At 41.6% G+C, this 26,388-nt stretch overlaps 1 protein-coding gene across 1 annotated transcript in view; it reads left to right on the forward strand.

Moving 5' to 3' along the window:
• The first annotated feature begins 289 nt into the window (after positions 1 to 289).
• Positions 290 to 26,388, forward strand: part of agbl4 (AGBL carboxypeptidase 4) — a 448,634-nt gene continuing 422,535 nt past the window's right edge. The window contains exons 1-2 of the mRNA XM_079505215.1: positions 290 to 341; positions 3,109 to 3,231. Of these exons, the coding sequence (XP_079361341.1) occupies positions 305 to 341; positions 3,109 to 3,231 (160 nt within the window). The 5' untranslated portion in view covers positions 290 to 304. The remainder of the gene's footprint in view (positions 342 to 3,108; positions 3,232 to 26,388) is intronic.

Raw genomic sequence — 26,388 nt, forward strand, 5'->3', positions numbered from 1 at the left:
GAGTAGGACAAGTAAAGTAAATATCGGGCTTCATTAGTATCATTGGTAACACTTGTGACAGAAGTAGCAGGTCTATAGTTGTTTTCCTTACTGGTTGTCAGCCGGCCGAGCCAGCCGGTCATCCTCACAAATGGAGCCTGGAGGTGAGCGAGTGAGTGAGTGATAGTTGTCCAAATGTGCGTGTATCTCGAGCACCCACGACGCACGCACGCCACGCCACTACGTCAGGAGCTTCTTCCTCGTGTGCGTTGCCGTGGCAACACTCTGCCCGCGTCGACTCCAGTGAACACAAACGGAACGGAAGATGGAGGAGAATCAGAATATTAGGGACATCGACACTGGTGTGTAAATGTGTGACTGCTTGCACACAGGAGAGAGCGAATGCATGATGATGTTTGGGGTGTTTCAGAGACAGCTGTTGCACGTCTCTTCAACGCGGTGTTTTTCTGTTGAAAACGAACATGACCAGCTGCATTATTACTAGCATGCTAGCGAGGAGCAGGTGCATGATGTAAACAGAGCCCCCCTGTTCGGGTCACTGTTGTTATTATGAGGGAACGTACTAGCATGTGTGGCTAGCGTATGTACTAGACTCGCTGATGCACTGGACCAGGGCTAGCGTAGGTAGTGCAACCATTGATACTGGAAATGGCACATGCCCGACATGTCTCTAGTCTGCTGCTGCAGTAGCACTGTACCCACTGTAGGCTGACCATGTCTCTCTTATGAATAGGTTTAGGTTGTATAAACCGTAACTGAAAATACATTTCTCAATAAATGCCTGCTGCTGGCTTGCTCTTCATAGTATACCCGGCTACGTTGTAAAATCATGGGTGTTCCAGATATGCACCCTCCGTCCCCTACTCCCCTTGGTTTCATTTCTACTCATAATAAGGAATGAACATTCAGGATTTGACGATTTAATATAATTTGAAGTGACAGCTAATCGTGCAGCGTCGTTCTCTTTTTGAATGACACGTTAATGCATGGTTCCATGTTGGCTGGCTGTCTCAACGCCTTAAGTTAACTTAATTGCTTCCTTTCCTTGTACGTTCTAAATGTCAAAGTGCTGACCAAGCCATCAAAAGCTAATTAATGAGATAGATAAACAACATGTTTGCTGGGTTCAAGGTGGTGAAGGGCTTCCCCATGAAATAAATCCTCAGTGTGGTGGTATGTTTGTATAGTTCATATTGTGTGCTTGCACTTGGGTGGCCAGTGGTTCTGAAAGTGGGGTCAGTGGTCCTCCTTGGGTGGCTTCCAGGCCGGGGGTCCCCGGTAGAAGTAGTTAATACAGCATCGCGATCATTTTAACCACTATCCATTTATATGTTTGACAGAGGCGTATTCACAATAAGGCCAGGCCAGGCCGCCAGGCCAAGTCCCGACCTCGTCTCTCCTTGAAAACTAAATCGAGAGACAAAATGGGACAGCATGTTGCTTGTCCATTGGCTCCTCGCCAATTCACGGGCTAGTCCTAGCCCTGAAACATGACTGTCATGATTATCATGATGATTATTTTTATCCGAGCGCCCCGGCTACTTTTCTCAAACGGGGTTCGTTTGGGAAATTCACAGCTGAACACCGGGAGCGCACTCGCCTATTAGTCTGTATTGGCAGTGCGGTGCCTATATGATCGAACACACCGAGTGCCACACTCCTCCCGACCGATAGGGGCGCATAGTTGAAAGCCAATGGCAAAAAAACAGCTCGGATAAAAATGCTTTTTATTAAACAACGCGGGATGCAGCAATGCTAATCGCTGTCCCAGCAAATTTCTAACACCCGTGGCACATGTGGCGAGTACTTTATATTTGGAATCTGAATGTTTATGTACACGTTTACAATGTAAATGTAGCGATCGCGTAAAACAGGCGGAAGTTAAGCCATGACGCTCGTGAAGTACGAGCGTCATGTGAACCATGGCTAGGGCTAGTCCATTCCGTGGCGCGACCCTCCCATAGACATGCAAATGTTTGCACCTTTGTGTTCATCGAGCTAGGGTGGGGGTCTGGGGGATACCTGTACTAGTTTGCACGCCTGTTTTCTAGTGTACAAAGAAGAAAAATCACACCCGTGTGAACTGAGTGGTGCAAGGTCTTATATAGCCTGATCAGCTGTGGTCTGACGTAATGTCAGTGACCATAGTAACCATGCTCACCTGTGCACGGACACGTACACAGGTGCACAGACACGTATACAGGTACACAAACATACAGACAAAGCTGGTTATTGGAGTGGTTTGCACCACTCAAAAAGTGCACGCAAAACAACAATGACAACCTCTGTCTCCTAGCGTTTGAGAGAGAGATTTAAGGTCTGAACTACGATTCTGTTATAATGGTTTTCAAGCAAAAGCCCTGTCGTCTCATTTTCTGAGACATCACTATAAGCGTGAACAATTTTGCTGTTAATGCTTTCAAGTGTCGACAATGACTCACTAATTTGTGCTGGTGTCATGTTCGCCTTATCTGTAATGCTGCATACTGTGCTTTTTTGAGAATAAAAACATACATTGCATACATTGAATATACTTGCATTGCATATTATCTTTATTTTATATACAAATGTATAATTTGTAGTGTTTTATTGGATTATTGGCCATAATCAACATTATACTTATAATATAAGTATCCTATAATCGTAGTAGTAAGTAGTAAGTAGCCTAGCTAGTTAACCAAGATTGAAAATATTAAATTAGGTGTAATTTACAATGTTTTCACAATTTTGCGGAACAACTCCCTTCAAAGTTGCGGTCTATAAATTATGCTGTAAGTGTAAGTGCATGATATGAATGCTACATCTGCTTTCTTAAACCCATTATAAATATTCCTCCTATTTATTCATTTTATTTTATTTAGCCAGTTCATGCTGAAAGAAAGAAAGTAAGAACCCACCCTTTCTGTTCAGCAAGTTATTATTACAGTCAGTAGACAAAGGTGACAATTACTGGAGAATGTATTCTGATGTATTGTGGTGTGATCTGCGTATTGATGTGACACAAAAGTGACGCAAAGAAAACAAATCTGTGTTAATTTGTCCATTTGTAACAATGAAAGTCTACCAAAGGACTTTGCTTCTTTTACACTATGTGTATTTGTGTTCCAGGCAGTGAGGCTGGGGGAGAGGATGTCTTGGTGGGTAATGTGAACAAACTACTGATGACCCCACCAGGTTACCAAGGACCTCAGCGGAAAGGACACCTGCTCTTCGATGCTTGCTTTGAGAGTGGTGAGTACTAACCTAACCTAAAGTTACACACTGTAAACGCCTTGTTCCTAAATATTAATTTAACTCTGAGATAGTGAAAAAATTGAACTAAAATGGACTCAGAGTTACAGGTTCCATTTGTACACTCTCTCTTTTTGCAATTTGAAAGCCACTCTTCATGAAGGTCCAGAGGGACCGAAACATCTGTCAATTTGAATGAAAACTGATGCTGCTGAGCAAGGGTAGTGTGCAGAATTTTTGTTCATGAAATACTTGTTTCATTGCTGCAGTTGTCACTGTCCAACGCACCTGCATCTGAAATAAGTGGATGTGCGGATATTTCCTTTGCATGCACTCTTGAGTTAAATTGACCCTTTTGAGTTGCATTGACAAGTACATTCAGCTTCCTTAAGGGCTGTCCACACCAAGAATGATGACTATAATAACTATAAATAAACGGTCTTAACTCAAATAGAGTAGTCCACCACAACTATAACGACGACAGACAGTGGTGTAAGAAACGCTGACAGAGCCAATCAAAATCTATCCGAATTTACAGGGTGTCACGTTCAACACATCACTCATGATCAAAATGTTTACAGAGCGTTATCGTTCATCAGTTTGATGATCAGTGTGATTTAAAAACATAGACCTTGCACCTACTGTACAGTGTCATAATGTTGTAGTTATCTGCTGTAGATATTCTGCTAAATTAAATGTCATTTAGGCCTATATCAACTTTTAGGTTTATAGTTTATATAAGATATGTTATTATAGTTTTTCCTTATAAGATATGCTTTTATAGTAGACAGCAGTCAAATAGCGCAGAATGAAATCAATACAGTTGAATGAATGAAATGTGCCCTTGATATTCCACTCAAAGTCAAAACAGAGTCTTGTTGAACCATCTGGCTTTTATGCCAGATAATACAGGCCACTCCAGAAAAGGGTGAAATAAATCTAATAGCTTTACTTTATGGGAGTAATTGCCCTGTTACATTACCTTGTGCATATATTTTGTTGACATTGTGCTTGAAACAAAGCCAATGTGTTCAAGAGGCCTTTTCAATGCCCCGAATGGAAACGCACGCACGCACGCACACACATGCACACGCATGGCCATACTCGTGGCGTGCGCAAGGAATCAGCAGGTCTCGTTGGGACTGCATCAATGTGTGGAGAAGATTAGGTTCAGATGGGGCTCAGATTTCTTATTTCTCACAGACAGATCATTTTATCTTCTTTAGATTGAGATGATCTTGAACTTCACCCTGTTCCTTTCTTTTTAACGTCTAGCCCAGCTGTCACCAAAATGTTATCCTCTGAAGTGGATTTTTATTTTTACCCGTTCCAAATAATATGGATTTCACCTTGGTCCAAATATCACTAAGCCTGTCTGGTCTTTTTAAATTATAAACTTGTTTTTCAATGACCTAGACCTCAAAGAAGAAAGGTACATTTTGCCTGAAAGCCAGATTTATCTTGAATTTAGTTTTAAGCTCCAATCATAATTAGTTTAAATTCATATAGTTTTAGGAAAAAATGTGTGTGGTGGAAGGAAGATGGTAACACAATATGGTGTACTCATGGTGCCATTTAGAACTTCCTATTTTCCACCATGTAATATGACAGAATTTAAAGCAAAACTGCCCTGAATTAGTCATGGGTGTGTTTAGGGCGTCACCTCCATCAACCCAATCAGCTTGGCGGGTGCCATTCCCTTTAACAGTCAGCTGATCTCCGGTATGATATGAGCAAATTAAGCTTTGCTTAATAGTGTGTGAGTGGTATAGCCACTTTTTTCATTTTTTCCCCCACACACAATCATGTACACATAATGACAATATACTCATGTTGCGCCATTTTATGTCTGCACGCAGGCACCAGACATGACATGACATTTGTGTTAACTTGCAGTGTTGGAAAGTCATGACGGCATAGCAGCGATAGCGAGGGAGGGAGAGCACACACATCACTTCATTTGTTTCTGTTCTAAGCATGGGAAAACAGCCATGACAATCTTTGAAATGCCACCTACCTTTCAGATCGGAATGGAACTGCGAGCATATAGGCCCTACGCAGCATAGGCTGTCAACATGCGTAATGTTCCCAGAATCGTCTAACCCGAACATACAATTTCGCTTGATATATTGTTTAACTGGATAACAATCGAATAATGTATCATACAGCGAATGAAAGCAAGATTCCTAAGGAATATGGAGATTTTTACATTTTAAAAAACGGTTGAGAAATGAGAGAATAAGCTTCACCTGCAGTCACTGCAGTGCGTAATGGCATGACATTGGGGGATGTCCGATGTTATGGTCTTCACTTATAGCGTTTGACTGAATAAGAATACAATCGGGTGTGATACAGCGAATAAAAGCAAACTTCCCAAGAATTATGGAGATGTTTAAATTTAAAAAAAAAGGTTGAGAAATGAGAGAACTATGGCCGTTTCAAATCTCAACTTTTTACCATGGAAAGCCGCAACAGGCAATCTTTTGCCATGTCTCAGAGAAATAAGTAAATATGTCTATACAAAATAATCCCAAAAGAAGCGCCTATATACCAGGGGCCATGTTTTTATTTTCTAGATAGTCAGTGTGCCATATCAAGATTAATTTTAATGACACCACATTACAATTTCATGTTTTGATTGTCCACAAATATAAAGTTCTTCCTTCTTTTGTTATTATGATCATTATAATATATCCCCATGCAGTCAGAGTTCATAGTTTTAAATGAATGTATAGAATGTGCTGTGCAGAATGTTATTTGACTATATGTTTAAACCGACAATACTCAGTTGTCACCCTCCTTTGTGCCAATGTGGCACTGGTGCCCATTTACAAGCTCACAACGCGTCGCAATGTGATGCATTGTGAGCTGGTAGATCTGCTATTTTCAAAAGGAATCTTGGAAAAAAGTGACAATTGTGGAATATTTTTGAAACATTTTATTGAAACATTTAAAAACACAAATCTGTCATGGGGGTCACTGCCCAAAATATTTTTGGATTAGGGTCCTTAGTTGGGCAAATGCATTCATCTGGGGGTTTAAACAACATTAGGAGAAAAGCCCAAATAATATATAAAATAAGCACTTTAGAAACAAGAAAAGCAACCACAACTACCAATAGTTACAAGCAGTGTTGTACCGGAACGCGTTCTTTGAACGATAGTTCACGAACTATTTCGGCTGAACGTGAACTGAACGTACTGTATTTCTGCCTGATGGACGTCATTGTGAACGCGTTCATTTCTGGCATGTGTGAACGTCACTTTCTCACGTTCAACTTCGTTCAAAAGTGAGTGAGCCTTCCAGGCGAAACCCCCGCTAAAACACACCCTAACCAGTCCTTAATATCTAGCGGAAAACCCACCAATAAGCCCTTATCCAATACAAATTAACTAATCTTTCTCAAGCCGCACAATTTCACTGGAGCGTGCAGCGCGCACATCGCAGACACATACAGTCCTACATGTCCCGACCCAAACACTGAGGAGGTAAAGTAAACTTGTTTATAATGTGCCAAGAAAAATAGATTCCAATTGCTTGTTATTTTTGCGTCGATGAAGTATGTCGTATGTCTGTGTCCAACTGTCCATACATGATCGCCTCGTTCGGCCAACAAAATATATCCCCCTCCCTCCACAGAAGCGCAGCCAGTGATGTCTGATTTATTCTTCGTCGTACACGTGTTCCATGCTGAAAATAGCTGATCTACAAGCTCACAACGTGTTGCGTCCGCAGCGCGTTGTGAGCTTGTAGGCTGTGGCTGTGAGGCTGTGAGCTTGCAGGGTGCAGGCTGTAAGAACGGAGAGCGCCGGCCCTGAGCAATTTGGTGCCCTAGGCAGGATTTTTCGTGATGCCCCCTTGAAAAATGACCATGGCCCCCTTGTGTTCTAAAGCACTGTATTTTGTTTTTTTTGCTTGGTGGATGCCCCCCCTCCCCTCATGATGCCCTAGGCAACTGCCTGTTCTGCCTGATGGAAGGGCCGGCCCATTAAGCATGCAGCTTTCACAAGTTGGCCCATAATAAAGACAAGGAAAAGGGTTAAGAATTCGGTGGCATTTCACATTGCAAAGATTTTTTTCCCCAAAATGTAAAAATATAATAAGGAATTAATTTGGATAATGGTAATGGAGATATTGTAAAAGTTGTCACTTTATTAATCCCCAAGGTTTTTTTTTATTCTGCGGTTCTATATGGCTATGGGCTGTGGCAATAATAATAATTTAAAAAAAAAAGAACGAAAAATAACAAAAATAGTACATTTTTTGGAACCACGAACTTTAGTTCAAAATGTTGAATTGGGAACTATGAACTGAACTAGTTCCTTTTTAAATTTCTGAACTGTGAACTGAACTAGTTCATAAAATAAATGAACTTTCCCAACACTGGTTACAAGCAACTTTACAGAAAAAGAAGCCCGAAGTCACTTATAATAAACAGACATGACAACACTGCTGAGCTGCGCACAGATCGCTCTTGTGTAAAATCAAACAATGCTTTTTGCATTTAAGAGGTGGTCAGACCCAGGTGTAATCGGCATGCCCTGATTCTTAATAGCAAATTGCGCAAATCAAATATAATGAACATATGGACACTCCCCCAATGCTAAAATATGCAGGGAAGTAGTGTGTCATATGTGTGTGCGTTCAGCACGGCTTCCATAATATGAAAGGGCGCATAACGAGGCCATGGGTTGAGCAAATTCTGTAATACCCCCTGATTTTAAGAGGTTCTACATGGCAGCCAATGTCTCCATACTCAACGTCAACGCCATTTTCACACTGCTGGATACCAATGGATACCAATGTATATTCTCTGCCATCTTTGCTGTAGGCCGAACATCATTTCAATAACCTCTCACTGCTGAAGAGGGAGACAAACATACAGAAAGCCCAGATTAGAGCTTTAAATGCACCATTAAATGTCTCTATGTCCAGTATTTCAATGAGAACGCAAAAATACAGCAACTACATTCAGAGACACTGAAACTATACAACCACTGAAGGTGAAAGCATAAAGATATAGCCTAATAATGCAGGTAAATATATAAATATGTTAAATAATGAGGGTTATGCTACCGATATCATGATATCAAAATGGTGATTGGCCTTGTTATAAATTGGTGTATTTTCCCAGATGACATGGCCAGAGGAGCTCAGACATTGATTAATGTGTATTGAGCTCCAGCACTCAGATCAGCTAACATACCAGTGTCTCTGGCCCCGGATGCATCTCCTGAATGATTTATGGAATTGATATTAATCTCTTTCCAGTAAATGCATTACTAAAGTTGGAATGGGAGCTGAATTGATGTTTGCATGCTAATGCCAAATTAATGTCTTGTTGACGTCTCAACAAAATGCAACACGTTGGTCTCACTTACTGTAGAGGTGGGGACAATTAGTTGCATTTTCCTTATGATATTGATAATTATTATTTTGCAAAAATTACAGCAATTGAAACCTTTTATACAACAGTATACTCAGTACTCAGTATGTAACTGAGTAATAGTAATAATAAATAGGGATTATCGTCACCTTCTGTAATATTTTACTAATTATTCAGGAACTGTTCCTTATAATTTGTCCAATTTAAATTGAACATCATTGCATATCAACAATATAGCAACACTCTTGCTACTCCAAAAATGCCACACTTAGCCCATATTCACGTCATAAATTAACAATGTTTCAATCCAGGCGCCATAAAAAAAGTATTACTTCAAAGTAATAGCTCACTATGTGAACAAAAAAACAGCAGTGTGGTCGCCGGTCGGTGGCAGTGTTTCAATAGTGGTGCTTTAGCGCAATAACATATTGTGCCATTAAACCCTGCCCACTCTAAGCATTAAAACAATGCTGCTGTTTTCATTATTGCTACTAAGTAGTCCACTTACTGGATATTAGAACCATGCAGAAATAGCAACAGCATGGTTCTTGAAAAGATGATTGGCAGTCTCTGAATACTTAGTATACATTTTCAAACGGTCTAAAAGCATCGTATAAAGTTTGAAGTAATGTAGCCGCTGCATGTTTATCCCAGTTACAGTATGTTTAGTAGATAATGTGCTCACTCGAATAACTTGCTTCTGTAGTAATCTTGTTTCTTTGTGCTGGGTCCCAAGGAAATCCACAAATCTCTATAAAACAGAGTGCTCTCATGACAACTCAGTACTTTAATTTCTTTTATATTTTCAAGATGATGTGACAAACAAAAAAGAAAAAAAACTGCCAGTGGTACATTTTATATACCGGTACGTTTTAAATTGAGTTATGGAATATATTAAAATAGTATAGTACTGTAAGTCAAACATGTTTGAATATAAATTGAAGTGGAAATGGCTATACCATGTCACTTATTGTCCTTGTGACTTATGGGGCATAGCAGTAATGGCCATTTTGTGGTGCCACAGAACTCCCAATAGCGATTGCCGAAAATATTTATATAAATTATTTGAAGCCTGGAACCAAGCTATTCATGCTCCTGGTGAATGATTAACTTGTCACATTTGATTCTGTGACTGTGTGAAGAAATATTTTAATATTTAATTATACTAGAGCGGTGCCCGTTGGGCACTAGCCTACCTGGAACGATGCAAGTTAGAAATGCATTCCCCACCCAGCTATTATGTCTGTGTACCTTTTATGCCCATATATGGAGATCTAGGGGTGATCAGGTGTGATGGCTAATTTGGGCCCTGTCCAGAGCCTGGGCAGAGCCTTTTGTGGTGGTTCTATACAACCGTGCATCTGACCGACTCAAAGCCGGGCACTGCCCTCCCTGTGGTGGTGTGAAACGTGTGTGTCTGTGGGGTAAACGATGCTCGAGTTACATGGATTACAGACGTACACACAGATGTACACATACTGTACTGAGACGTGGTTCATTTATAGATGGATAGATACTATTTACGAAATACCCCTTTTTATTATATTCAGCTATTAGTGTTGTTTTTTGTCTTACACAAATTGACAATGAATGGAGAATTTTACGTCATAGTGTCTGAGCAAATGGAATCTTTTTGTATTATACAAACATTACATTTCCATTCACAATAAATGGAGAATTTTTGGTCATAGTGTCAGAGCAAATTGGCTTGTCCTACTTTTGAGGGGCGCTAGCCCCTCCTATATACAGGTTTAATGTTTGTCTTTAGTTCAATGTTTGTTTAATAAACGCCATTGACAATCAAGGAAAAACTTACGTAATTTTGTAACTCATTACGTCATATTGTCTCTTTATTGTAAATGGCATTTAATATTTGTGTTGGCACCGTTTGTTTTACATCACCATTACATCACCTAATCAACATGCGTTAAACTTTAATATATTAGCGCCCCTCACTTCACACGGTTTGATTTTTGTCTTACACAAACATTAAATTCCCATTGATAATGAATGGAGAATTTTATGTCATAGTGTGAGCAAATAGGGATATTGTCTGTTTTACGTCATGATGACGTCACTTCTTGTAAAACTGGCTAGTTATTTACAGTACTGTACATATGATGTTGTGATAAAGGTTGTCCTGATTGTTTACTGATGTGAAGTGGATTTTAAAACAGCACAACTTTCTGGTCCCTATAAGCAAGGCCAGTCCTTACTGTAGGAATAGTGTTGAAATGCCATAAGATAGGACAACATTGATATGCATAGGATCATACATGGCTATAAATCCTATTGGTATTTTCCATACAGTCAATCTGATATCTGTGATATCTCAAGTTTCCAATGCATATTACTGATGACAGAAAGGCAATTGGAGAAGACTCCAATATTATTGACTTGTGCTGTATGCTGTATGCTGCATGTATTACATTCAGCATGTGTGCCTACTCCTCTCAGATGTGGAAATGGTCTTTCATGACAGCATACGTCCATTTTACTCTCTTCAACACCAATTTAATAGCTGAAAACACAGTTAATTTGAAATTCATGCAAAGGTATAACTCAATGAGCTTTTCTGTTTGGGCCAGCACCTTTTCCCCCTCACTTTGGTTGACAGCTGTCAATGGTCCATGTACATTTTCTGAGAGCAGAGATCTTATTTTGTTGCCATAGTATCCCATGTAATAAAATCTAATTGGTTTATTAAGATAGACATTGGTTATGTAAGCTGTTTACCAAAGGTATAAAACCCCTCATTTACATTTAGATGAGGTGTAATTCACTTTCTTGTCAGCCCTATGCAGATTAAGTCACTGGTAGCCTATATCTTTGCATAGGTGACTGGGGTACTGGTCTCGTCTTAGGGAGTCATTCTGCACCAACAACAGCCCTATTCCCCTTTGTGCTTTAAAGATAACATAAGAAAATGACCTCCATTATGCAGTCTTTGGTAGAGCTGGGACATAATGACTATTTCTTGAAAACGTCATTAAAGGTCTTATTGATGGCCCTGCGGACAGTGTGGCATAAGGAATAATATGCAAATGTGCAAATTGAGTTTTACCACTTCTGATTATCCATGTATGCTACTTTGTTCAGTTATAGTTATGGAAGAATAATGGTGGAAAATGAAGGATTTTGTCAGTAGTAGAGATTCACAACAATGATAAGAGTTGCTTATTTGTTATTTGCAGCTAGTGCAATGCAAATAACACCCTTATCTTGTTTTGTCACACTTGCATTGTCACTCTGTCAGATTATTGACATTTTCAGCTGAATTCCAAATCCTTTTGTGAGTGTCTTCACAATGTACAGTGGGATTGCTGACTACAGTGCTGTCTTTATCTACAATGGATGACACTGACAGCGTGTGGACATATTGTTTTACTGAATCTGTGGACCGTACAGCACAAGTAATTAAGCAGCCATTGATTAGTCTGACTGCTGTCTGCTGACAATGACTTGCATGGTCAAAAGAAGCCCCCCTGGGGTGGCAGGTGTTTAATGGGGTCTGATGATAAGCTTACCCTACAGCACAACTCATACTCATCCTGCTCTACAGTCATTTCAAATCAATTCAATTTAACCCCAATGGCAGAAATACTACTCTAGATGGACTATACATATCTCATCAAGACCTGTTGTAGATGCTGTAGATGTAGAGCCTGATTTCTAAAATGGATACTTACAGTCCCTGATTATGATTGGCTGAGTCCTGTTGTAAAATACCCCATATGCAGTATGCACCATAAGATTCTATGTATTACCGTTCACACTTTTTGCCTATGACAAGGAAAGGTTTCATTTTCTGTACATTGTGCAATGTTTTAACAAATCACTTTAAAAGTAGGGTAGTGATATTTTTTGGTTAAAACAAAACTTTGTTTTTAAAGGTTAAATCACTACCTAGCAAGCCAAATTACGTCATGATGACGTCCTCCGGTGTTTCCGGTGACGTTCAGGATTAGGCACAGCCCATATGGGGATGATCTTTACATCATTTCCAGGACTGTTCACCTGTTGAAATAATATAGCTTATTCTGGGCCAGATCTGACTAGTTATGATATGACTTAAGTTGATCTGGTCTCGAACGGACTCTCTGATTCATCCAGGGACTTCCGTCTTAGTGCTGGGCAGAATTTATGTTGATTGAAGTCAGGTGATATTCTGGGCCAGATCCATGGGCGGAGTTAATGGGGGTGCAGGGGGGGCACCGCACCCCCTGGCAAAAAAGAAAACAAAAACATTTTTTTTTGTGGTGTGCTTCTGAGTTCTGACTGTAGTTTGTAATCATCTCTCTTAACATGACTCGCTGTACGGCTGTAGTGTGTGTGTGTGTGTGTGTGTGTGTGTGTGTGTGTGTGTGTGTGTGTGTGTGTGTGTGTGTGTGTGTGTGTGTGTGTGTGTGTGTGTGTGTGTGTGTGTGTGTGTGTGTGTGTGTGTGTGTGTGTGTGTGTGTGCTGCTGTCCATAAATAATGCGCGCAGGATTCCCCCCAGACATTCGCACCCCCTGGGGTCAAGTTCAAGCTACACCCATGGCCAGATCTGACTACTCTTGGTTTGACTTGATCTGGCCCCAATCGAGACGTCACTAATTCATCCAGGTCCTGACCGTGCTTGCTGGGTAATTCTGATAGTAATCATTGCTATAGAGCAGGGGTATTCATCTAGATTAGGCCGGGGGCCACAACTGTAGAATGATTGTGTGTGTGGGGCCGCACAGTGGCCGCACACATTTGTGGGTTCTCAAAATGCATTTTGTGCTCAAACACGAAGACGTATGTATATATATAATACATTTGTGCACATTAATGAGCAGGAAAATATATGTATATACAGTTATATGCTGAGTGTTTGTTCAGTATTAGGGGTCTCCTTGTCTCTCCAGCTCTTTAACACATTGAGAGCCCACGCAAAACTGCCCAAAATCACTTTCACCTAGAAAATCCATTTTTTATAATTCAGCTGACTGTGGAGACACATGCTGGAACTTTTTACTTTGAAATGTTTGATAGTTTCTGAGTTATTTAATTTAAACGCCAAATGCATTCTCAATGGCGAAAACACAAACTTTGGCACCACGTGTTAAAAAAAAAAAAAAAAATGTTTTTTTTTGTTGATTTTTCTGATTTTTTTTAATAAAAAAAATAAATAAAACGTCCACAGACGTCTTGGGCTATGCACGTGCGGTAATACCCAGGACGTCCACAGACGTTTTGGGCACAACATGTGTTTAAACAGAAAATACATTTTCACGTAGGTGACAAAATTTAAGCCTATCAGAAGAAAGTAGCCACTTACAATTCCGCTTTCCGTTTAATCTGTATTCTGACTGAGTTCTCTATTCTGATTGGATAAAATTGGTATCCCGACCTGAAAATGCATTTTCACACTTTTTTTTGCCCAAGATGTCCCCAATTCACCCTGTAGAAGGCCCAAGGCGTCTGGAGATGTTTTTATGTCCTTTTCAATGGTATAAAACCAGATAGCTAACATCTATTTTTTGACAGCGGCCGTTGCTATGCAACGCCTTGTTCAGAGCTCCCGGGCATGTTTTGTGCATGCGCACAGCCATTCACTTCCTTGTGAACTTGCTATTATCTCTGAATCTATGGCACTCTCCATTGTTTTGATCAGAACGCCGATGTTCTGTCCTAATTTCTGACTTAACCAAGCATCTCGTTTGGAATATTAACGCTTCTGAAGAGAGACCAGACTTATTAGCGTGACGTAGTAATGGAACATTAAAATTCCGGGGCATAAAAATATAGTTAATAAAAAGCTGGAGAGACATGGAGACTCCTATTACTGATCATACAATCTATATCAATGAGTACTATCACAATATAGAGCTTTTTAACACTTATTTGAACCAAAGAAAATCACTTACCCTACCTTTTAAATAATGCAGATACTATGATGCATTAGTCAAAGACTACTTAAAACTCTCATATTGCAACAAACAGACTAGCATTTTTTATCTGCACAAAGACAGTCTGCCGATGAGTCTGCGACTCTTTCAAACTGGCCGACAGCCGACCATCGGCGCAATGTGGAGGTAGCTTTACACGGGCGCGTCAGCGTGGCGTCTCCGTCACCGTCAGGGAATGTTCCTTTTTTAATCAATGAAGGGTGGCTCCACTGCCCGCGTTGCGTTGCGTTGCGTTGCCCCGGTTCGTTTTTTGACGCACGCGACGGAGACGCAACGCGTCTGTTGGAGCCCCGGCGTTAGCCTTGCAGCCAAGAATCTAGCACATGTCTTCCCCCCATCTCTCTCCCCTTTTCCTGTAAGCCTACTGTCTGTCCCTCCATAAAAAAATATAAAATAAAGGCGAAAGCCACAAAAAAAACATTTTAAGAATCGATGGTTTGCGAAAGATGGGGAGCACTAACACAAGCCCCGCCCAAAGCCCCTCAGTCACTCGCCATCCCACACAGGAAGTTCTTGCCCTGTACGGCCAGCGCTTCGTTCAGCTACAAATACGCTGGGTCTTTGTTTAAACAAATAACGCACCTGTGATTGATCTAAGGAGTAGATTATAGATGTTTTATCACCTCTACTAAACAGAAACTAACCAATCAGAATCAAGGAATGGGACTAGGGCCGTTTTAGGATCCACAGTACACCACGGCCTATTGACTTGTTGCTTATTGCTTTATTATACTTTGTCATAACCCGGTACAGCATGCTGCAAATAGCTAATATACAAGCTAACCACAATACACATCTAATCAAGACCTGCTGATTGGACAGGCCAACTACTGTGTTTGTGTGACCTACTTTTCTCTCTTTTCTTGACTTGTGAGTTGTCAACTTGACTCGTTATCTTGACACAGCTTGGTCAACCGAGAGAATTAATGATAAAACCGCATGCAGTGGAAAAACAGTGACAGTAGCGAACACGAGTCCTCAATTCACAGCTCAGGAATGTGGCCATTTATCTTATCTGAACAGTTGGTGTTTTTTCTTGATTCAGTGTGCTGGCAAAGTTATTTAATTATTTTATATATGACCCTGTGCAGATACTGTGCTCATCTCCACCTCATCCAGCTACACTAATAGAAAAGGAGTATGTCATTTATCCGTGTGCCTTCTGCGAGAACACCAGTTTCAGTGGAATTGGGAAATCCAATGCACTACATTGCATGCTTTCAACTTGGATATTTACCGTACAATTTGTATTTGTATAAAACTACATTATTGCACAATACTTATTGCTCAATCCTTATTAGTGCTCTGACGCGAAATGTGTCACGTTTTTCCAGTTACAAAGCGCATGCATGGACACGAATAAGACGACAGCTGTGCTCACACGCACACACCAGAGAGAAAGTCAGATTTAAATGTTCAAACAGCCTTCTAGAAGCACGTTACAAAGTGCAAGTGTGATGAGCGTGTTGCTTGCGATGTATGAGAAATGAAGGCAAGACAACAGTTACGAAGGGCTGAACCATGTACAATGGATTGCGTTAACTAGAACGGTCCTCCTCATAGCCTTCTCAAACAATGTTAACTAATCTTCTTACAGAAGATTCTGAAAATGTCAAACCCTGTATATCCACTCATTTTGGGCCAACACAACAACTAGAAGGATACATTTTGGTCTGATGTACCAGTGTGCATGTTAAAATGCCCTGTATATATATATACAGGGCAAATATATTTTTTTCCCCCGCCACTAACAGGGCTATCATTATCATAATTCAATAAAAACTATATAAACTAAACTATATAAAACTACATAATACCATATAAACTGTGAATATATATGGTACAATATATTGACCCAAGCCCATGTCTTCTAATTCCGGTGCAATGCATGGTCGGTGGAAACAGTTGTGTAGAGACCATGGCTGTGTGTGTGCTCCTTCACCTTGCCCACAAGCTCCCGCAAATCAGTGGGGAAAAAAGGACCCACATGGACTCATTTGGGTAAACATTTACACTCTTAAGTTTAGTCAACACTGAATAGTGAATATATCATGTTATATATGCGTTAGAAGAGAAAACCTTTGCTTCTGGCCATAATATCATGCCATGCAAAATCAAAAGTAGGGCACGGTTTGTGTTTATGCTCAGTGATAGCATTCTCTCCACAGGCAAAATTAATGTTTCCGCCTGTGACATTATGGAATCTATGAAGCGTTTCTTTGGATTTGCTCTGTGGGTTTTAACCACCCAGCACAGTAATGATAATGGATGAAGAAATCTTTTCTCAGTCGGTGAACAAAAGACAATGGTAGAAATGGGGGGAGGGTTGTGCCTTGGGATTGGGAGACAGCTAATGAGGATAAACGTTACAGTGAATATCGCCACTGTTCGCTGCTGATGGATGTTTAATTGTTTTGGTTTTTCTCTCTCCACCACATCCCATCGCAGAGTGGTGTGCTGAAAGCACGGAGGATTATATATATATATATATATACTGTGTATATATATATATATAGAGAGAGAGCACACACAAGTGAACTGACCACTCCAGACTGAACACTTGGGTGGGTGTTGCGGGGGGTGAATGCAGTCAAGCTTGTCAGAAGATATTTATATACTCCAGAGTACCCATGAATCAGGACAGTTGAGTCTCCATTGATTAAAGAAGAGGGAAACGTTTTTACAATCAAGCCAGATGCTCAGAACGAGTGGCTTGGAGAGGCCCTGAGCCTTGTTGCAACAGCCTCACAGCATTCTTCTCTCTGATGACTTTAATTCCACACGTCCACCACGCTGCTGCACTGATTAAAATAAACCACATGGAGAGGCAGCCTAAAGCCTGATTTACACTTTGTCGTACAACTGTGTCTAGCGCTGAAAATAGCTGATTTACAAGATTTCACGTACTGGGTGCTTTAACTGTAAATGGAAAAGGACAGTAAATCATAATTGGGTCTATTTTGTTTCGTTGTTGCTTTCTCACAGCTGACAAAAGCGCTAAGCTAATAAAAAATGATCTTGTGGTATGCAACTGTATGTGAAGGTGCCGCTTTTCTTTGCTCACTTTGTTTTCGCTGTGTGTTTCAACCTTTGAGTTTCTCTTTCTCTTAAAGACGAGCCTTCCAAAAGAAGATCCATTGGTCTGAGTGGGAGGGAGCTCTCCTGACGGCTGATGTATTGAGAGGCACTCCCAGTCTCTCTGTCTCTCTTACATGTCCTTGGCACCGGAGAAGCTTCACTGCCCAAATCACTAAATGGCCTCTCTAGTTTTTTCCTCATAGCCGTTTTCCCCCTCCTCTCTCCTTCCTTTTAAGTCTGTAGAAGAGTATGGAGATAAATTTATGTTGTCTAGGGACCGTTGGCAACACTATTCGTTTTGATTTATGCTATTTATCAGCCATTTGTATCCATAAGAGATTAGTCTTTATTATTCTTGCATTGTTTTATGTCCATAGTTTCCTTTCTCTGGCTCTCCCTAGGCATTTGTTGTCAGTTTTACTTCCTTCGTTTTGCCATACCATGTCATGTGAATTGGGAGGTGTTATATTAGCTTGACCCCGAGGGAAGCATCTCAGCATAGAGGTGCCAGACATACTAAAGAGGCATACATTTTTTGTGAATCTCTTCAGTCAAGGCCAGACTAATCCACTTTACACTTCTTTCAGGTCTAAACACTTAAGCAAACTCTACAGATATACAAGTACATCTTGGCCACCGTTTCCTTGTTTCTCCTCCATCCTCATTTGCATGTTTATCTTCAAAGGTGGTCCATCTGAGAATGGCTAATATTTGCAGACAACAGCCTTCAGAGGCTTTATCACAGTGGTCTGTGGTGGCTTGCCAGGGAACCGTGCTACTGGATGTTAGGTGGGAAGTGATATCAGGAGATTTGTGCAAAATGCAGAGCAAATGAAATGGAGCGATAATCCTGTCTGACATTCGGGCCTGTCGGACATGGTTTCTGTCTAATCAGTGAGCGAACACATGGGCTCGTTTGCTCTGGTCTGAGATGCCTCCTCTGCCAGGAAGTAGTACAAACAACCTCAATGTTTTGTAAGTTAATTGTTGATGGCTCAGATACAAGCCATGCATAGGAGAACCCAGCTGGCTCCCCTTCTTCTCAAAATGTCACCAAATGCTAGCAGCAGTCAAGCTGCTTTAGAAAATTTGAGAATTAAAAAGGCTTTCGTTATCAACTGTATACAAGGTGTGGTTTTGTAAAGGTTGAGGGAAAATATTCATCTACTGGTCATATGAAGAGGCCTGAGTCATGATATACCCCCCCCCCCCATATTGTTCGTTCATTTTCAGCTAAAGATGGGATCGTAATTCAACCAGTATTAACTTTGTTGTTTTAAATTCCAGCTTGAGGCTATTTTCTGTTATGCCAATTGAAAGAATGTAGTGTGGAACATCACCATTCGTTGGCTCTATAGGTCTGCCTGCTGCATCTACAAGCATGTCTTAGTGAAAATGACTGCTACAAGACTTCTATATTGCACTAGTGGCTCCAATGATGGAGTCATTCATTTCCAAGCATTATTCCTGATGCCATAAACACAGTTTAAAACTAGATGTGCAATTATTTATCCCAAGCAAGAGGGTGCAGTTTGGGAAAATGGTGAGGATTTGTAACGCTTTACCAGTTCATGTTTTTTTTAAGCTGCCTGTGTTTATTCTTTTGGTTTATTTAGAGAGCCTCTCTCTGAGATGAGCGTCATTGATGTGGCAGGGTTTGTCTGATATCATGAATTCATGCATGCACAGAAAGTGTTTATAAAGTGAAGACTGGGATACTGACAGGACAGGAGCAGAATTTTGATATAATATATTCTGGTTTCAATCCAGAGTGCTATCTTGTATAAAGTAAACAGTACTGAAATGTACTCTTAAGGGGCCAATGTCAGGATCAGGAATCCTCTCTGAGGTTTCAAACAAGGCCACCTACTGATCACAGCGGAGAATGTGTTGCTACAGTAGTTTTCAGAAGCACACATCTGATTTTGTGAATAGCCTATAGGCTATATGTAAATGTATAATGTTAAGGGCTGACCTTCAAAGTTTATTTTTTGGACGTCAAAGCTCTGGAGCAATATAATTAATTTTGGGTGGAGGACTGAATAATAAGTCATGGAGCTCGAGCTGCGCTGCTCATGCAGCCTGTATGGCTCATATAACCTCTTAACGTAGCCACCAAAATTTAATTACATGACTAGCAAAAAATACATCATATAGAGTTGTTGAATAATTATTTTATATGAGAATGAATACGCTTTTAGGCAAGCTGTGTAACAGCACTGCTGTAAAGGAAGTAGTTGGATGTGCCAGCAGAAAGGTTGACTGACACACCCTGAGTGGATATTAGAATCCTTTAGAGATGTACAGTATATCTACCTACTACTGAATCTCGCTGCACAAGATCATGTGAGCTGCATGTCCTACACAACCGCAACTCTTTTCTCTGTCACTGTTTATGAGCCATGGCTTACGGTGGATAACGTACTCAACCCCAGTACTTCAAAGTACAGATACTTCTGGTCAAATATATTACTCAATACAAGTGAAAGTTGCGCTGTCAAATTTGTACTTGCCAAAGCTCACAGTGTCTCACATCGTGACACGTTGTGAGCTTGTAGATATGCTAATTTCACTATATTTGAAAATGTAGTGGAGTCAAAAGTTCAATATTTGTCTTTGAAATGTAGTGGCGTGAAAATATCCAAAAATACTTCAGTAAAGTACAGATACTAAAACCGTGGCCATACTTCATGTACATCATCATGTATGTATTTATCTTTGTTTACTGGTCCATAAAAAAACAAAACATTACTTGTACCGCAGAGAGGCACTCTGATGGCGGGACAGCCATAGTCCATGTGTGCGAGATCCTATGCACACCCCTGCGATATGTGCATGTGATGGGCCCACACATGTCTTTTCTGTCTGTGGACAAGTGGAAAGTCCTTGGGTCAATGGGTGCTTAAACAGACTACATGATCACTGCAGTTTGCATCTTGGCTGCCGGTTTCAGCCTTGCAATGCCAGTCTTGTCACGCAATGCAGCCAAGGTGTTAGAGAGCGAGAGATTGTGTCGCTGATTGCGAAGAAGGCAATACGAAAAGTACCCCCTCATCAAGCCCACGGCAGGTTTCCTTCAAGGTATTTTCTCCTATCTTGGACCTCGGCTCTCAATAGCTATTTGCGGGTGTACAAGTGCAGGATGATGTCAAGTGCCACCGTTTTACACATGGTGCATCCACGAGATTTCTTCAAATCAGTAGATCTCAAGGATGTATACTTTCACACAAGTCCTTGATTGCCCGGCTAACACAACATTATAGCATTCACATAGCAAATTATTTTGATGACTGTCTTACAGCCATAGTGCCGGAGAGTCTACCATCTACCTGCCCTTGTTTTTGTGATGAACAGGGACAAAAGCATGCTTGAGCCTGCACAGAGTGTCCACTTCATAGACATTCCCTTGAATTCAGTGGAATACAAGGCTAGCCTGACACCAGACACGAGAACCGCGTTTACCAACTGTCTGACACGGTCTCTGCCTGACTCTGCTTTCGGATGGCTAGCCTTATGGTGTCCACCATTGGGACTGGGAAGGCTTTGAATGATGCCTACAGAATAAAGTATCCATCCGCTGTGTTCATTTGGACCGCACGCAAGTGGTTATATACCTAAACCTAGCCTCGGTACCCAGGGTTTTATTTTTGTTCGCATTTGGCTCAAATGAAAAGCCTGGGGAAACCCATAGGAAAATTTGGCCCACTTCCTTGCAGCGGCATGTCGCTCCAAATTTGGTGACTTCAGTGTTTTCTACCGGGGAGGGGAGGAGGAGGGCGGTGCTCACTGCTCAGATCGGTGAACCAATAGGATCCACCGCTTGTTTTCGACCGGCAGCCACCCCTCTAGACCAGAAACCACACAGGCTGGGCCAGGCTAACCTAAACCTAACTCTAACCTTAACCTCACACAAAGTATGCCTAAACCTTACGTTAACCCTAATGTCACAAAAACTATGCCTAAACTTAACCTTAACCTATAACCATGAACAATACAAATTCTTAAAATGTAAAACAGGGGAGAGAAACAAATGAACCTTTTGAAAGCCCACTGAATTGAAACCTCTAAATGGCTCTCACTTCGAGGAGACTGATACTCCCAGGGCAATAGCATAAATACAAAGAGCCATTTAAATTAAAAAATCAGACCATCAGCGCCCACTGATGTACCCACTGGTGTAGATAAACATGCTTAATCCCCTCAAAGGTAATCACACTTGAAACATTTGACCTCCAGTAACCTCAGAGGTTACTAGATTAAAGAGACTAGATCTAAATATAATATTTAGAAACTGTTAGTTTGTAAATACATCGAAGATGCGAATGTAATCCATTCCTAATGGATGAAGCCTTGGCCTGGAAGAGAGGTCATCAGGTGGTCTCCAACCTTCTTAGAGTGTTTCAACCCTCAACCACTACACTCTCCAGTTGACGGGTCAGCAGTGATTGGCCAAGTCACTGCCCCTCTCCTCCAGGCTTCCAGCTATCGACAAGTCCACGGAGGGGCAGCCACCACCGAGGCGCAACCAGCACCGGGAGAGAGGGCCACACCTGGCCAACAGGGAAGTGAGAAACCTGCCGGCCAGGTGCAGCAAACCAGTGCTGACCACGCCCCAGTGACCGCCGCGCCCAGGGCACCCCCGCGGACCCGCCCACTGTCCTTTCTCTCCTGCCAGAACGAACAGGAAGCTCTCTCTGCCTTGTGCGTTCTTGGGGGATAGCAGGCACTGAGAGGTCTCTAGGACAATGGTTTGCCTCCTGCCTAGTGTCCTCCTACGTTTCACCAGACTGTTCGTCTGTGCGGTGTGCATGTATCCGTCCTTGTCCACACTTGGCCTTACTCTGATGTATTTGAGTCAAGGGAGCCTTCTCTGCGTCTGTGTCACTGTCGTAGTTGTTGTCGATGAATCTGTCCTATCGAGTCTCTCTTCCTCCCCTCCTCTTGGGAGACTCTGGGGTATTGCTCATTTGTACGGTCTGTAGCTTGCATGGTGCCCTCTTGCGAGTGCTGCAACAGACCCTGTTGCCCTGCCAGTCTTTCCTGGAGGTCAGCTGTCTCTCCAGAATCACCAACCTTCCTCGATGCCATCCAGACTTTCCTGGAGGTCACTGGTTGCCCAGGGAGTTCAGTTTGTAAATACATCGAATATGCAAATGTAATCCATTCCTAAATGGATGAAGCCTTGTAAGACTAAAAGTATATTTGCAATTTAGGCGTTACTTTTAGTAGCAAATTCTGATTTAAGCTCAGTCTTTGAACACACCATTGAACTTTAGGCCTAAAAAACAAAAAATAACACTGGCATAAAAGAAACTAAAACATAATTGCCCAGACTCTTCTTCAACAAAGATGGCGAAAGCAAACATGCTTTGTTCTGTAATCTGTACGTATACAATTGTATGGTACAAAACACTGAAGTCCTTAAACCAGAAACCTAACCTCACAAAAACTATGCCTAAACCTAAAATTAACCTAACCTTAATCTCACAAAAACGTACTTTATTGGCCAAAAAAGTAGTCCGTGGTTGTCGGAAAAATAGCCACCGAATTGGCTGCCAGAATAGGGTTTTCTGGCTGGGTAAGAATGTGAGAAAGCCCCGCCCGTGCGGGCGCCCCACTACTTCCTACTAATAGTAGCCGGCGGTGTAAAACAAGCGCTCCCTAAAAACTAAATATTAGCGTCCAGTATACAATATTATAAAGCTGTGTGAAGAATTAGCATAGAGATTGTATAAACTTTTGACACGTGCTATACTTACATGAACAACCTACATCAATACACAACATCCAACACTGAAACACACACACACCACCACATACGTGAGATTTTAGAGACGGGTTGTAAAGAACTGCGGTGAAGAAGGAGCTAACTTAATTTCTGGCATGATTATAGTGACTATGAAGGAGGGCCATGTAGGGGTTGGTTCTCTAATGAAAAGCAGTCGTTTCATCTGTCTTCTCAGCACCATGAGCTTGGCGCCATGCTGCACCTCCTGCTGTGCTGTAGAAACCTCCTCCATCCCCAAATTCTCCTTGTTCTCTCCTATCTCTGAAGTATAATGTCTAAATGAAATTGCCACATTATGTCTCTTAATCTCCCATTTCCGATGGTATAAATAGGGATTAATTTGTCATATGGTGGATTTGCCTTTATGGTATGGTCTATAAAGAAATGTGCTTTTTTTCTCCTATGTACTTTACTACTTTGTTACTTTGTCATATATTTATTGCTCTGTTACTTAATTTCTCTTAAGTAAATTGCACCATGGTTGGGTACAGTGCCTGGCGAAGTGATTGCACAAAAAAAAACCTTGATCTGCTGCCAAGCCTTTTGAATAGCTTTCAATGCAGCCTTTTCCCTGCTCTTTCATTTTCGTTCTCTCTCTCTCTCTCCCTCTCCCTCTCCCTCTCCCTTACCCTCTCTCTCTCTCTCTCTCTCTCTCTCTCTCTCTCTGTCTCTGTAAAGCTGGCATTGCATTGACAGTAGCAGCACTTAGTGTAATTCCCCAGATTGAAAAGCTGTTTCACAATGAGAGATTTCCTCTGCGTTAGTCCCGATGCTTGAAAAGCCACCCCGGGATTTGCAGACATCCTCTTTCCTGACTCGCTCGACTCCCAGATTCACTATACTGGTCCCGCTTTCCCCTTCACCTCTCAGCCCTGTTAAATGTGGCCCAATCCGATTAGCACACACAGTACCAGACAGGTCAAGCAAATAATATACAGAAAAAAGTAACTATTGGCAAAGTAAATTACAACAGGGATTCTGGACATCAGAGATGGGAATGAGCATTTTACGTCTGAGGTATCAGTGATTCTCTCTTGCTCCCAGTACGGCCTTCTCCAGGTCAAGAGCCATTTACTGGATGAACGCGGAAGTACCTCATTTGAGGAACTGCCACCTCTTTCGATTGGGGTGATTTGTTTGCTCTTTAATGGCAAGGCACAGGAGAGAAGAATGGCCGTAGCTTGTAGTGTTCAACCTCCTTGCTTTTCCCACTGAACAGCTTTTCTTGTTCTTACTTTTTTCATTGCTGACCTATTGGTTGTTGGCCACTGATTTCTAGTCTCCCTTGTTTCACTTCTTTTCTCCTGTTGGCTCCCCGTGTTCTTGAACTCATTACAGAGCAATCAGCCCCCGGCTCTGAAGTGTACACCCAGAGGGAGCAATAACTGTAAATAAGCAGTACTGCAGGCTCTCCGATAACATGTTACCAAGATGATAACAGCCCCTCCTTAGCAGGCCTGTTGACCTTCTCCTTGCCTTGGGCTCACCAAGGACCCCCTCAGCTGCCCAGCTTTTATCTCCAAACTCTCTCCTCCACCACTGGAGGTGCTGGAAAGATTAGAGAGAGAGAGAGAGAGAGAGAGAGAGAGGGAGAGAGAGAGAGAGAGAGAGAGAGAGAGGGAGAGAGAGAGGGAGAGAGAGAGAGAGAGAGAGAGAGAGAGAGAGAGAGAGAGAGAGAGAGAGAGAGAGAGAGAGAGAGGGGGGGGGGGGGAGAGAGAGGGAGAGAGAGAGAGAGAGAGGGGGGAGAGAGGGGTCAGGGCGAAGGAGGGAGGGAAATAGGAGAGGAAAGGAGAAGAGTGAGAAGGGACAGTGCTCAGAGGAGAAGAAAACAAAACAAGATAGAAGAACAAAGAGCAGACCTGGGTAGTTGCACCCTCCCGTTGCACTTTCTCTCTGTCCGTCTTTTTGGCAATATCCTTTGTAGGGCTCCACATCATTAACTTGTTAAAAGATAGCATGAAATTGGAACAGACTTGTATTTACTCTCAGAAGACACCACCAACACACAGGACACACCAAAAGATAAGGAGGGGGGAGAGAGAAAAAGGATGGCAGATTGGTTGGTAAATCTTTAGCCAGCCAGCTAACACACCCTTTTAGGCTTGAGAAGCAGATGAAAGTGAAGATGGCGAACCCTCACAGCACTCGCTGCCATGCTAATGCACAGCGGCTGACAGTAACGTGTCCAGAGCTGTGGGGCTGAGGTACTGTCTGGATGAGATTGATAATACAATTAAGGCAGTCCCAGTAAGAATGCATCACTATGACCCATTACTACACGGCTTCAGACCCAGTGTACCAGTCTAGCTTTAGGGCCCTTTTGGAGGGGAAAAAAGAGAGAAAAAAAACAAAAAACAAAACAATTATAAAGGTCTAGCTAGAAAATGTGTTCTCTCTGGAATCTCCAGGCAGGCCTGTACATCATCAGATATGTGTGGGCTGCCTGCATATCTGCCCACTATCCCTGCAGGCCCAGGCTTCTTCATCTATATCGAGACAAGCTCGGCCCAGTGGAGCATAGATGGGACATATAAACATGACTTTTACTTTATTGTTGCCTGTTATTGTCTCATTTCCTCTCATCGTGCTGCAAGAATTTTGTTTAGTTTTTTTCTGTAATAATAAAATGAAAAACTTTTTTTGGTGCTTTCGTGCATCATGGGCCTCAATTATCATGAGCTGAACAAATGTTATAGCAAATTGCTCGTAAATGCATTTATGCAAACAATGTCAGATTTATCAGTTTTCACTCGTCAGTTTGTTCCCCAAAGGTTTCACAAATGCTCTAAACCGTTCGTATTGGATGCGTAAATTATTAAAATATATAGAAACATAATGTCTTCGTTTTTATTATATTGAATGTTTGGTCGTACCCTTGCCTCAGTTCGGGGAGACCAGAAGAAACAGACCAAAGATAATATTCTTTATTGAATTGTTTAATCTAATGCGGTTCCTTTTGTCTTTTTACTGG

Source organism: Electrona antarctica, assembly GCF_951216825.1.
Source record: "Electrona antarctica genome assembly, chromosome: 7".
In the NCBI taxonomy this organism is placed as follows: domain Eukaryota; kingdom Metazoa; phylum Chordata; class Actinopteri; order Myctophiformes; family Myctophidae; genus Electrona; species Electrona antarctica.